At 55.1% G+C, this 12,034-nt stretch overlaps 1 protein-coding gene across 3 annotated transcripts; it reads right to left on the bottom strand.

The window, feature by feature from the left end:
* Positions 1 to 2,512: 2,512 nt before the first annotated feature.
* Pi16 (peptidase inhibitor 16) lies at positions 2,513 to 10,718 on the bottom strand. 3 transcript variants are annotated; one of them, XM_050143986.1, is made up of 7 exons: positions 10,430 to 10,718; positions 7,612 to 7,833; positions 5,115 to 5,224; positions 4,750 to 4,856; positions 3,459 to 4,262; positions 3,169 to 3,285; positions 2,513 to 2,861 (listed from the first exon to the last, which is right to left on the bottom strand). In XM_050143986.1, the coding sequence occupies exons 1-6, from the start codon at positions 10,598 to 10,600 to the stop codon at positions 3,194 to 3,196; spliced, it is 1,506 nt and encodes a 501-aa protein (XP_049999943.1). In that variant the 5' UTR covers positions 10,601 to 10,718; the 3' UTR covers positions 2,513 to 2,861; positions 3,169 to 3,193. The 3 variants fall into 3 exon arrangements, with proteins under 3 accessions (XP_049999943.1, XP_049999937.1, XP_049999953.1); XM_050143980.1 differs by having other exon boundaries at positions 2,513 to 3,285; XM_050143996.1 differs by having other exon boundaries at positions 2,513 to 3,285; positions 4,750 to 4,838; positions 10,430 to 10,716.
* Between the last annotated feature and the right edge of the window lie 1,316 nt (positions 10,719 to 12,034).

Below are 12,034 nucleotides of genomic sequence, written 5' to 3'. Positions count from 1 at the left end.
TGCCAGGCCTCTCGATCTTCTGTTGAACACAGTTCAGTCCTTACTGACATGTCCCCGTCCCAGCCCATCTTAGAGCCTGAGCTCTAGAAGCCTCCCTCATCCTGTACCCCCTGATCTTTGACAGATCTGCAGGCCGCCAGTAGATGCTGGGCAAGTCAGGAAGAGCCACAGGGAAACTGGGATAGGCTTGGGCCTCTGCTTGGTCCAGAGGCTCCCACCCCTGACCACTCAGGCCTAACACTAGCTCAAAAGAAGGCCCTTCAAGGAATGCAGCCGCTGTAACACCTGTAGATCAGCCAGATGTTAAAGTCATATACTCTGACCACATAACCATCTCAATAGACACAGAGAAGGAAGGCCTTTGAAAAAAGTCAACACTCTCACAAGAAAATACTCAAGTAGACAAGGACTAAGATAGCATCCATGCAAAATTCTCACAGCTGGGGCTGGGTAGATGGGTCAGTCCGTAAGGTACCTGCTGCACAAGCATGAGAGCCCAAGTGTGATCCCTAGCACCCCCACAAAAGCTGGGTACGGCGATGCAGGTCTGTAACCCTAGCACTGGGGACAGGGTGAATGGGGAGTGGAGACAGATCCCTAAAGTGCATTGGCTAACTATCCTATCCAATCCAAATTGAGCTCCAGTATCCCTGAGAGATGCCAGTCATCTCACAAAAAATAAGGTGGTGGCTCCTTAGAGTGACACCCAAGATTGATCTCGGCTACTTACCCGTGCATATGCACATGTGAGTGTAACACACAAACCCGTACACACATTCTTGCTGCAGAAGAGGGGGTCCTCTGACCTTGAGCACATTGGCATGAGCCTCTCCCCCTCCCAACAAAAAGAGAAGGAACAGGAAATGTACATACAGATAGAAAACAGAGGAGCAGTTGCTTTGGGCTAAGGGGGGTTGTGTGGGAGTGGGGACCGGTGTGAGGTGTTTCCTGGGTAATGAGAATGTTGGTGTATCAGTTATAGTTACATAGTCCTATAATACACTAAACCCATCAGGTTGGGATTGACCAGTTGGCTCAGTGGGTAAAAGGGACCTGCTGCCAAGCCTGACACCTCGAGTTTGATCCCCAGAACTATTCCTGTGGGTTGTCCTCTGACCTCCCCATGCATATCTGTCAGGAGCCATTTCCCCCCTAAAATTACAGGAACCATCACCCTAGGGAGTCTGCAGAGAACCCCACACCCATAATTATGTTCAATTGAGAAAACCTGCCCCTCACCCAATTAACTGTTAATCTGTTAGCGGAACCCGCCTCACATTCCAGCTATCCAGGGAACCAGGTGTGGCAACTTGTGACTTCTGGCCTACTCGTCCGAATGTAACCTGGCCTATGTGACCTGGAACACGCGGCAAGAATCCAGTTGCCCTGCCCCCCATTCCTTACCATATATAAACTGTAACCCGTCCCTAATAAACGGAGGCTTTGACAAATCTGCTTGGCCTCCTTCTTCTGTCTTAGCTCATTCCCTTCCAGGTAGCGCCCCTCCGTGACCCTGGAGTAACTGATTGCAGGGTGGGTTACAAACCCCTAGACTGAGTAACCCACCCAACGCAATCCACACATATCACTGTGCTTGCCCCACCCTGACAGACACTAAATAAATCTTCAAAACATTGAGTTGTGTGCGTTAAGATTTTTTTTCAGCCAAATATGGTGGTGCATGCTTCTCATCCCAGCACTCAGGAGGCAGAAGCAGGTGAATCTCTCAGTTTGAGTCCAGCCTGGCCTACATACAGAGCTCCAGGACAGCCAGGGCTACATAAAGACCCTGTCTCAAAAACAAAACAAAAAAATCAAAAAATAAAACTACCCCAATAAAGATGTTGGGGTAGGAAAATGTGTGGAAGTTGGAGGATGACTTGTAGGAGTCTGTTTTCTACCATGTGGGTCCAGGGGATTGAACTCAGGTCATTGGCTTGACAGCAAGCACCTTTACCCATGAGCCGTCTCACTGGCCCCAAGTCGTATAGTTTAACTAGATGGTGCCTTCTATGTCTATTGAGAGGGGCAGCCTGGACCAGGGTCAGTACTTGTTTTCTGGCCCACTCTATTCTGATCCCCAGAGAGGTTTCTAGGCCCGGGGACCCTCTCTCGGGGCTCCTCCAAGTACCTGAAACCCATGTCCAGGACAGGCCCGGAGCATTAGCACCCTTGTGGAAATGTCCTGAAGCCACCTGAGTAAGTCCTACTGAGACTGAGGTTAGGAGAGCCAGCACCCACTGAGATTGAGGTTAGGGGAGCCAGCACCCACTGAGACTGAGGTTAGGGGAGCCAGCACCTACTGAGACTGAGGTTAGGGGAGCCAGCAGGCACCCTGAGCTGCCTTCTCTCTGCTCTCTCTTCCCTGCCAGGCCACTTGTGTCTTGAGTGGAGCAGAAGGTACAGGAAGGAAAGGGGGGCTCAGAGTGAGGGAGAGGGGAGAGAAAAGGCCAAAGTTGCTTAGGTGGGCAGAAGCAGCTGCCCACAGCGCTCCATCTCACACAGCAGAGACTCGGCTCTCAAACAGGCTTTATTCAGGAGTCAAGGCCACCTGGGTTCCCTGGCTCCCTGTCTCCCCACCCACAGAACCCCACTTGGGTGGGGCTTGTTCTTCACCTGCCCCTCATGGTCTGCTGTCCCAGCCATATGGGCACTCAGAGATTGGGAGCAGAGCACCCCTCTTCCACCCTGTGGGGCAGGCAGGTATCCTCAGAATCATGTCCTCTGTGGGGCTCTGCTGTAAGGGGCAGGAAGGGCCCTGGTGTGCAATTTCTGGTGAGCTGGACCCCACAGCTTTTCCTTTCCAGAGGGCCTTGTTTGAGGGCTGGGGACAGGATAGAGGACACAGCTACCTCTTCTCCCTGGGAAGGAGTAGGGACTTCTGCAGACACTCCTGGACTCAAAAGGCTCAAGAAAGAGCCCAAGGGACTAGAAGGGGCCAAACAGTTCCTGAGGAGGCTATGATTCTCTGCCCTTAGGCACATGTGGCCCCTAGAACCCTGCTGAAGGCAGCACCCCACCCCCACCCCCCGTGGAAGAAGCACTTCTGGGGGGCGGGCCACATTGGGCTGGCACTGCTCAGTAGAGGGGAGGGAGGGCGGCAGAGGGAAGGACCTCTGGCTTCTAACTTGGAGACAGAATTCAGAACAGGCATGAGGCCAGTCTCACCAGGCCTTGCCTCTGAGTGTCCCCTTCAGAATATTCCACTCAACAGCAAAGGAGGCAGCAGCAGTCCCAGGAAAGGGCCCTGAACGTGACCAGAATTCTCCAAATCCAAGCCGGCATCTGCAGAAAAGAAGGGGCTGTGGCTCGATTTGAAAAGAGCCTGACTCCATACACGGTGCAGGCAGCAGGCAGAGGAAGCATCTTCCAAATCACGCATGCTTTGCCATGCCCCAGCTGCTGGTACCAGCACAGGACACCAAGCCAGGAAGGGAAGGAGGGGCTGCGGGCCTTACCTGTCAAGGGTGACTGCAGGGCCAAGGTGCGCCCACCTGTGGCATTAGCCTCGGCAGAGACACTGGGGAAGTTGGGCAGGGAGGTGGAGGCAGGGGGGGCCGAGTGGTCCAGTGAGGCCTGCGGCCCACCATGCTCCTGGGCTGGAAGAACTGGGACCACCACCTCACTGGAAACAGGCAGCTCGGCCTCTGCCTCAGGCAATTCGCCCTCTGCCCCAGGCAACCGGGCCTCTACTTCAGGCAACCGGGCCTCTGCCTCAGGCAATTCAGCCTCTGCCTCAGGCAACTCTGCCTCTGCTTCAGGCAACTCAGCTTCTGCCTCAGCCTCCTCCTGGGCCAGGGGTAGGGACTCTCCTGTCTGTGTCAGGGACATCTTAGAGTACAGAGATTTCTCTGGGCTCACGGAGGTTGCGCTCGACTTGCTGCCTTCTTTGTCCGTAGATTTGGGGACAGGGATATGCGCTGATGTGAGAAAATTAACTGGCCCCTCATCCATTGAGGGCTGGGTGTGCGTAGTGGAAACGTAGGGGACCTCGGTCGGGAAAGATTGAGCCTCTGTTGCCATGGAGGAAGGGCCTTCCGTTGCTAAGGAAGATGGGGCTTTTGTTTCTACCGCAGGTGAGGACTCGGTTGCCAGGGAGTCCGAGACCTTTGTTACCGAGGAGAAACGTAGAGTCTCAGAGGTTGCTAGGGACGGAGTACCGGTTTCCCTGGAGCTTGGGGCTTCAGTTGCCCGGGTGATGGAAGGGACCTCAGTCACCCGTGGAGGAGAATCCTGCTCCTCTTTCGGGTTTCTTGTGGGCTCTGTGTGGCAAGGCTAAGCATTAGTGTTGCAAACAGGACCCCACCCGGCCGCGCAATGTTCCACCAGGACGTGCAAGCCACACTCCTCTGCAGCGGGTGTGCCCCTCTGGTAATGTAAATTCTCTTCACTGACACGACTCCTCCACCCACCATTTTCTCCAAGCTTCCCTTAGGGACTGAATTGGAGGCACCGCCTATTTGATCACAGACCCCGCCCACCAGCCCAAACCTTCCCGCTCAGCCACGCCCCCTGGCACGGCACTCCAGGGCCTCTGGTTCTCAACCCTCTGTAGGGACCGAAGGATGGAATCTGTCACTTGGGGTGCCAAGGTGGCGGTACAGGAAGGGCAGAAAGTCGCAGAGGGTCCCCGCCGTCGCATCTGTAGCCCCATCAACCTGCTTCTCAAGTTGGGAGTCCTGAGACTCGAGGCCACCCAGACAGCGTCGCATTCTCCCAACCCCTTCTCAGCTCTGGCCTGTCACTCACCACAGAGAGAGTTCTCGCAGTTGTAGCCAACGGGGCACTGGGAGCAAGGAGTCCCTTCCTGGTAGGGCTTGCGCCCCTTCACGTTTCCTCTGAAGGAGAAGGCATTGCTGCAGGGGAAGGTTCGCTCCTTCTTACCCATCCCCCTGGTCCCCAGAGGCACAACAGGTTAGGAGCCCAAGGGGCTGCTAACTCCCACAAGTTGCTTGCTGGGGACCACAGGCTCCTTGGCATCCTCTGACTGACTAAATTAGATCTGCCATCGGAGGGACATCACAGCTGCCAGGAAGGATAGGGCCAGCCCACAGCGTCCTTGAGCTGTATCCAGGTCTGTTCTCTCCCAAACCGCCGGCCTCACGGGCACTTACGGGGGCTCATAGTTGCACACCAGCAAATGGATGTTGGCTTCCTCCACTCCGTGGAGCGACTCACAGAAGTGGGAACCACAGCCAATCCTCTCCGTCTTGCTCCAGACTACCTACAGGAGGGCAAACCCAGCAGGTTAGCTCTGGGCAGACAGTCCCTGCCACAGAAAACTCCAGCTTTCTGTGGGTGGCTTGAAGACACTCTTTAGCCTTGGCCTTCCGAGTCAGCTAGAGGTTGGAGGTCATAGCGGCTACCCTCTCCTGTCAAACAAAGTCACCAGGCCTCTGATACACCCTGTCCACTTTCCCTGTGGCCTCTTTCTAGAGGTTCTTAGGATGTTTTTTGTTTGTTTTGTTTTTTTTGGGGGGGGGATTTCTTTTGGGCAGGGTTTCTCTGTGTAGTCCTGGCTATCCAGGAACTTGCTTTGTAGACCAGGTTGACTGAGAGAGAACTCAAGAGATCTGCCTGCCTCTGCCCCCTGAGTACTGGAATCAAGGCGTGTACCACTACACCCAGCTCTGTCCTTTTAAACAAGGGGTGCACTCAAAGAAGAGATGGTGGAGAGTCACAGCCACAAGGGCAGACCAAGGAAGGGCTACTCTGAACTGAAACCTTCCTCATCCCAACTCTCTCCTCCGCCAGGGCCCCTCTCACTCACTTTGTCTGCCTCTTTGGGGGAACGGGCTGGCTACTAGAATAATTTCTTCTTATATACAAAAACAGCGTTAATCCCAGCTCTGGAGACAGACGCAGGCAGATCTCCGTGGGAGTTCAGGCCACCTTGGTTACCTAATGATACCTGTCTCAACAACAAAACAAAAATGTGTGTCCTGCCACCGGCTCTCGTCCATTTCCAGGCTCACGTTGTCTGGGGGTGGGAGGTGGGGAGGGGTCCTGCTTGTGCTATCTACGATTCCTCCTGGCTTCGGGTAGAGCCAGAGAGAGCTTGCTCAGTCTGGCGGCACTGTGTCTGCCGGGTGAGGTGAATTGCAGGGTCCCAGGAGGGAGGGTGCTGGGACCTCACAACTTCCCATCTTGGGTGGGTGCTTCTGAGTATTTCCTTAAGATTAGGGCTAAAAATATCAGCTCCAAAGAGCACTGAAAATGGGGAGGGAGGGAAGGGGGTGGGATTCTTTTTCTGGTGTAATCATTTGTAAAATAAGCATTGGGGAGAGAAAATAATTCCTTTAATTCTAATCCTAAGTAGTTTTGCTGGTGTGTGTGTGTTTTGTTTTTGAGACAGGGTTTCTCTGTAGCTTTGGAGCCTGTCCTCCTGGCACTAGCTCTTGTAGACCAGGCTAGCCTCAAACTCAGAGATCTGCCTGTCTCTGCTTCCTGACTGCTGGGATTAAAGGTGTACACCACCACCCAGCTCTAATCCTAAATGTTTTTAAAACTTTTTTTTTTTTTTTGTAAATGGGGTAGAGGGGATCCAGCTCGGTCAGGCTTGGTGGCAACTCCCTTACCCACTACTCTCATCTACCTTTTTACAGAGTTTTTTTCTAAAGCAAAAATCAAATGGGTTCGTCTATCTACTTTATCAGTTAGGCAGATTTGAAACAGCAAGTTAGACGAGAAAAACGCCAAAAGTGCTGGGCGGTGGTGGTGCATGCCTTGAATGCCAGCACTCGGGAGGAGGCAGAGGCAGGCGGGTCTCTGTGAGTTCCGAGGACAGCCAAGGCAACACTGAGAAACCCTGTCTCAAAAAAATCAAAAAAAAAAAAAAAAAAAAAAAAAAAAAAAAAAAAAAAGAGGGAAAGAAGGAGGGAGGGAGACCGAGAGCTAAGAGCAACAAGTGGCAGGAAAGGGGTACGTCGGGCATGTGCCGCTGCTGCGAATGCTTTGGACCTCTCAGGGTCCACTGTCATCCAGGACAATCATTGCATTCAGGAGCCGGGCGCTGTGACACCAGGCTGAAAAGGTTGACCTAGGTTGTCAAAAGATGAGCCTTTAGGAAGAGATGAAAACGATGGGGGCAGTCTGAGTGGCCTCTGCGCCCTATCTGCAGTGCACCTCGTTTTCGGAGGCTCTAAGGAGAGTACCATTCTAAAGCCAGGCTGCTCCCACTGGAGCCAAAAAGCTACGAACCGCCCCTCCTGGCCCAGCACCCGCAGATCCTGCCCGCCCCGCCCCGGACCAGGTGGCTCCACCCGACACTAAGAGGCCTCAGCGCACCCCACCCCCGCCCAACGTGCACCTCGAGGTCGAGACCAAACTCACGCACGCACGTGGCACATCACATCACTTGGAGCCCTCCTTCACGAGGTCCAGACCCTCTCCACACACGTGACCCCATACACCTGGAGGCCCCGGTCCGCCCCGCCCACCGTGCTGGCGGCTGTACCCCACACCAAGACGCCCCCATCACGTGGCTGATCCAACACATAGAGGCCTGCCCCGCACCTGGAGGCCTCAGCCCTCTCCCCCACCCACACCTGAGCTCAGCACGCGTGCCGTTTGCTTTTCGTCCGCCCCACCCCCGCCCTCCTGGACCGTCACCTGAGTGTAGTGGCCGCACATCTGGCCCGGATCGCAGGTGGCGGTGCTGAGATTGTAGTGTTCGCGCTCCTCAAACCAGTTCCCCACGGCCAGCGGCACGTCCATGCCCTCGTCGGTGATGGCGAACAAGTTCTCCCCGCGCCGCCCGCGCTCCTTGTTGTGCCCCCACACGCATTTCTGCGCATAGGCCTTGGCAAAGGCGGCTAGGTCGTCGTCCCACCTCTGCAGGGCAGCCAGGGAGGCAGGAGAGGGAGGTGAGGGTGGTTAGAGTAGGCTGGGGCGTCCTGGGACCTCAGTAGGCCAGAGACAGGGCTTGCCTCACCACCGTTTAGCAAGGTGACTCCAGACCTTTCTCAGAAATCTGATCCCCGTGGGTTTCAGTGGGATCGGGAGAGAGCCACCTCAGGCCTCTCTTACCCCTTGCAGGGCGAGATGGGGGACTGAGGCCGAGTGTGATCTTACTTGGAGTGTTCCGTGTAACTGGGGAGGGGGTGGAGACACTCGGAACGTGTCCAGTGATATGCTGGAGGACTGATGGTTTGTTCTGGTCCACGCATCTAACTCAGGGCCCACCCCACTGCCTAGGCCCTTCCCAGCAGGCACTCTTCCTAAGAGCTCAACTCCCTTCATTGGGTCCCCCCTCCCCATGAAATTGTGTCTGTGTGGCACACAGAAGGTCCCTCACTTCCAGTCGTCAGAGCCTTGCTTAACCCCAGGTCAATGCTCTCCGTGGGCATCTCGGGTGAGACGCTGGGAAAAGAGCATTTTTGCTTAGAGCCGCTCCGAAGTTCTGTCCCCGGCTAGGAGAAGATGCAGCCGGTGTGGGAGGTGAAGGATTGGGGCATCTGACCCCAAGGACTGAGGCGGAAGGTCTGGATCCTATTAAATTCTGTTCATGGCCTTTCCTGGAAACGGATGCTTGGGGGGCACCATTCCAGCTTCCAGAGCCCGACAGCCAAGAAAGCAGCAAGAGCTGGTGACAGAGAGACCGTACCCACTTCCCACCCAGTCAGTGCTTTCTGGGGCAGCCGCCTGGAGCCCTCACGGGACCCCTTTCTCTCCGGTCATTTTTTAAAATTTTTGTACATATTATTAGGTGTATGTCGTGAGGCTAGCGCACACCCAACAGTGCCTGCACGACCTTCAGAGTCCATTCTTTGTCACTCTAGGGAGGGGACTCAGGCTTGCTCAGGCAAGCACTTTTACCTGAAGGACACCTGGCTGTCCCTGTTCTAGCCATTGGTTTCAAATCACAGGTTTGGGTAGTCCCATGGACTCTGGCAACAGGGGGGTGGAAGCTGCAGTCAGGGACTCTAGGGTTATTTGCAGGGCTCCAGGAGAGACAGGCCCCTTCTAGGGCTGACAGTACCCTGCTCTCTTTCCGTCACCGTGCTGGGGATTGTGGGTACTTCATAGATAGTTGTCAGTTCTTCCTGACCGAAAGGGAAGCCATCGTGGGTTTCTCAGCCTGTGGCATTGCAAGAACCATGATCCTCTGTCCTGGAAGTAGGTCCGACCACCCTGTCATTCAGTAGTCCTGGGCACTGGGCCAGGCTAGAGCAACAGTAAGAACCAAGAAACCCGACTTCACGTAGTCATAAGTCACTTGGAGAACATAACCGCTGTGGTCATTGGCACAGGCAACTCAGTATTGTGGGGCATGGGAAGGCTGTGTAGCCAGGCTGAGGGTGGAGAAAGAGATGGAGCTAAATGACAAGGTGCTAGCCAGGTGGGGGGCACCCTGAGCAAGGTGCACACTGGCAGCAGAGGTGTGCAGTGTCTATGACGACTCTGGACCTCAGAGTCCAGGTAACTGATAACTAGTATCCGGGCTTTAGATTTGTCTGCGGTCCCTGGTTGCCAAGGACAACAGGGTTGAGATGGCTATGGTGCTGTGAGCACGTCTCACACTTCTGTGTGACCTGCAGGGCGGGGACTGCCATACCTAACCGTCCAGCAGGAAAAGGCTCCCTCAGAGTCACCAAGTCACAGAGGACAAGCCGAGGCTATCATCTAAACGTGGGGACCCCAGCTTTGCTGCTGTATTTTCCCTGGTGACTTGGCTCTTGGCTCAGGGGTTCCAGGTCACCAGAGAGTGTCTGGGGGTGGGGTGGGGTGGGGTGCTGGACCAGTCAGACCTCTGCAAGAACGGAAAGGGATCTCACTTTATCAGTTGAAACCAGAGCAGACATCCTGTCCCAACCCTGTCATCTGATAGCATCCCTCCTGCCAGATTGGCTGCTGCCACCCTGCCTCTGGCTCCTGTTGTCTGCGCCCTTCTTGCTGCCGTGAAGACAGTTTGTATTTGTGCTCCATGTGTGCTTTAGACTTCACTGCATGCAGGATTACATGTGTGAGATTCAGCCCACGTATGTGAATGTGCTTAAGACCTCATTTCACAGACGAGAAGCTGAGGGCCCACGTGGTGACAGAAGGGGCCCTAAACCACAGTCTGGGTGCTGGAGACAGCACCTGTGGCCCTTCTCAGGCCTACTCTCCCCTCCCCAGCGCTTCCCAGGTTCATCCAGGCTCCTCTCCTGGGGGATTGTGAGGCCATTCACAAAGAGCTTCCCCTCAGGTCACCACATCTTGGGAAGAGTCGAGGAGGCCATCGGTGTGGGGAGCCAGGGTTGAAGCCTCAGTTTCCCCATCTAGATAATGGAGCTGCATATGAGGACCAGCATTATACAGCATTAGGGACTCTGCCGCTGGCCAGAGGAAGGGGTCTGAGAGCATCCCCACAAGGAGTGTGGTGAGGGAAAGGGTTGCACCCAGCACCCCTCCAATCCCAGGAGGCGGGGCCCTCAGTCACACTCACCATCTGCAGCATGTCCGAGGCTGGGGGGGACACCTGGGCACGGTAGAAGTTGTGAAGCTCCACCATGGTTTGCTTCTCATCCTCCATGAGGGCTGAGGTGGGGCCAGCAGCAGTCAGCAGCAGCAGCAGTGGGGACAGGGCTGTCGCCCAGAGGCTGCAGGAGCTATGCATGGTGGCCAGCCCTCTTAGTCTCTCCCGATCAGGGGTCTGGCGGCTGGACTTAAAAGTCCTTCCCACACAAGCACCACCCTGGCTAGGGTGGGGCGGCGGGGGCTGTGTCTGGACGCCCAGCCCGGCTCACACAATGTCTCCAGGAGGGCTGGGTGCCTTGGGTCTGGACCAGAGTTGAGTCCACTCCCCTGGAGTCCTTGGCAACAGTCTCCTTTCTCTCGGTACCGGGGCTCAGGCCAGGGGCTGTGAGCCCCATGGACCCTCCAGAGGTGTGGGCAGATCCTCAGGGGGCAATTCCAGAAACGGCTCACACCCACAAATGCTGAGGACAGGACAAGGAAGGAGCCTTATAGATCTGCTTCCCCCAGCCCCACCCCAGGATTAGGTTGGGGAAGTTGCCAATGCCACTGAGAGAGCAAGGGAGGATGAGAGGATGTGCCCAGCTGCCTGGTCCCTAGGCCCTGGCCACGGAGATGCATGTGGTAGAACTGAGTTGTGACAGCCACAGTAAGTGACTGCAAGAGCATCAGGCACTCCTCAATGCTGAACCTTCTCTAGAGTCCCAACACAGCCTTTTAAATGAGACTAGGAATAGCCACAGAGACAAGGAACAAGTGGAGGTGGGGGGTTGGCAGTCTCTCATTCCTCAGATGAGGTTTTCATTATGTAGCCCAGGCTAGCTACTCTCCAGTTGCTCTCCTTCTGCAATTGCAGGTGTCCCCCACTCCATTTCTTAAAAAGATCTTCTCTGAGACATGACATGTGGAGTTGAAGTTCCTGACCAGTACAGACTTGTGAACGCTTAAGTGTGAAGACTTAAGAACGAGCCGGGCAGCGGCAGTGCACACCTTTAATCTCAGCGCGCAGAGGCAGCTGGATCTCTGTGAGTTCGAGGCCAGCCTGGTCTACAAGAGCTAGTTCCAGGACAGGCTCCAAACCACAGAGAAACCCTGTCTCGAAAAACCAAAACCAAAAAAAGAATAACTAGAATTTAAACAGAAGGGGTATCAGAAGTGGGGGGTCGGTCCAGAGAGGTCTACTCCAAAAGTGGTCTAAAGTAAACTGCCTGAAGAAAATGATGGCCCACAGGCCTCGCGCTCTGCGGTGTGGCCTTGCTCCTGCCTCAGCTGTCTACACTGGGCTAGATCCTCACCTGCTCTTCATTGCGCCTCTCCAGCCGTGGCCAGCCCTTCTGTCAACCTGCTGCAGACTCACGGTGACAGCTGCAGACTTACACTGTCAGCCCGCTGCAGACTCATGGTGACAGCGCTTACTTGTTTGAATCCCATGGCCCTTCGGGTTCTTTCTCCCAAAAGCGGTTCTAGCACCCTCTCCACATGGCCACCTGGAGATGGTGCCACGGAGGGTGGATCCTTGGGCAAAGGAGCCACCATGGGAGGGGACATCTGGCTCCCGTGGACCACAAGCCTTTTC

The sequence above is a fragment of the Alexandromys fortis genome, unplaced genomic scaffold (genome assembly GCF_014885135.2).
Source record: "Alexandromys fortis isolate MF-2015 unplaced genomic scaffold, M_Fortis_MF-2015_v1.1 scaffold_9, whole genome shotgun sequence".
In the NCBI taxonomy this organism is placed as follows: Eukaryota; Metazoa; Chordata; class Mammalia; order Rodentia; family Cricetidae; genus Alexandromys; species Alexandromys fortis.
The sequence above is the reverse complement of the archived record's forward strand: the minus strand, read 5'-3'. Positions and strand labels throughout refer to the sequence as shown.

What these genes read in the sequence shown, in the direction of transcription:
- Pi16 (XM_050143980.1), bottom strand. Translation starts at nt 10,600, where the DNA reads ATGCATAGCTCCTGCAGCCTCTGGGCGACAGCCCTGTCCCCACTGCTG. An exon ending in GTGTGCAACTATGAGCCCCC is followed by an intron (nt 4,857 to 5,114) that starts GTAAGTGCCCGT and finishes CTTCCCCTGCAG; the next exon opens with CAATGCCTTCTCCTTCAGAG. An exon ending in CCTGCAGTCACCCTTGACAG is followed by an intron (nt 3,286 to 3,458) that starts GTAAGGCCCGCA and finishes TCTTTTCTGCAG; the next exon opens with ATGCCGGCTTGGATTTGGAG.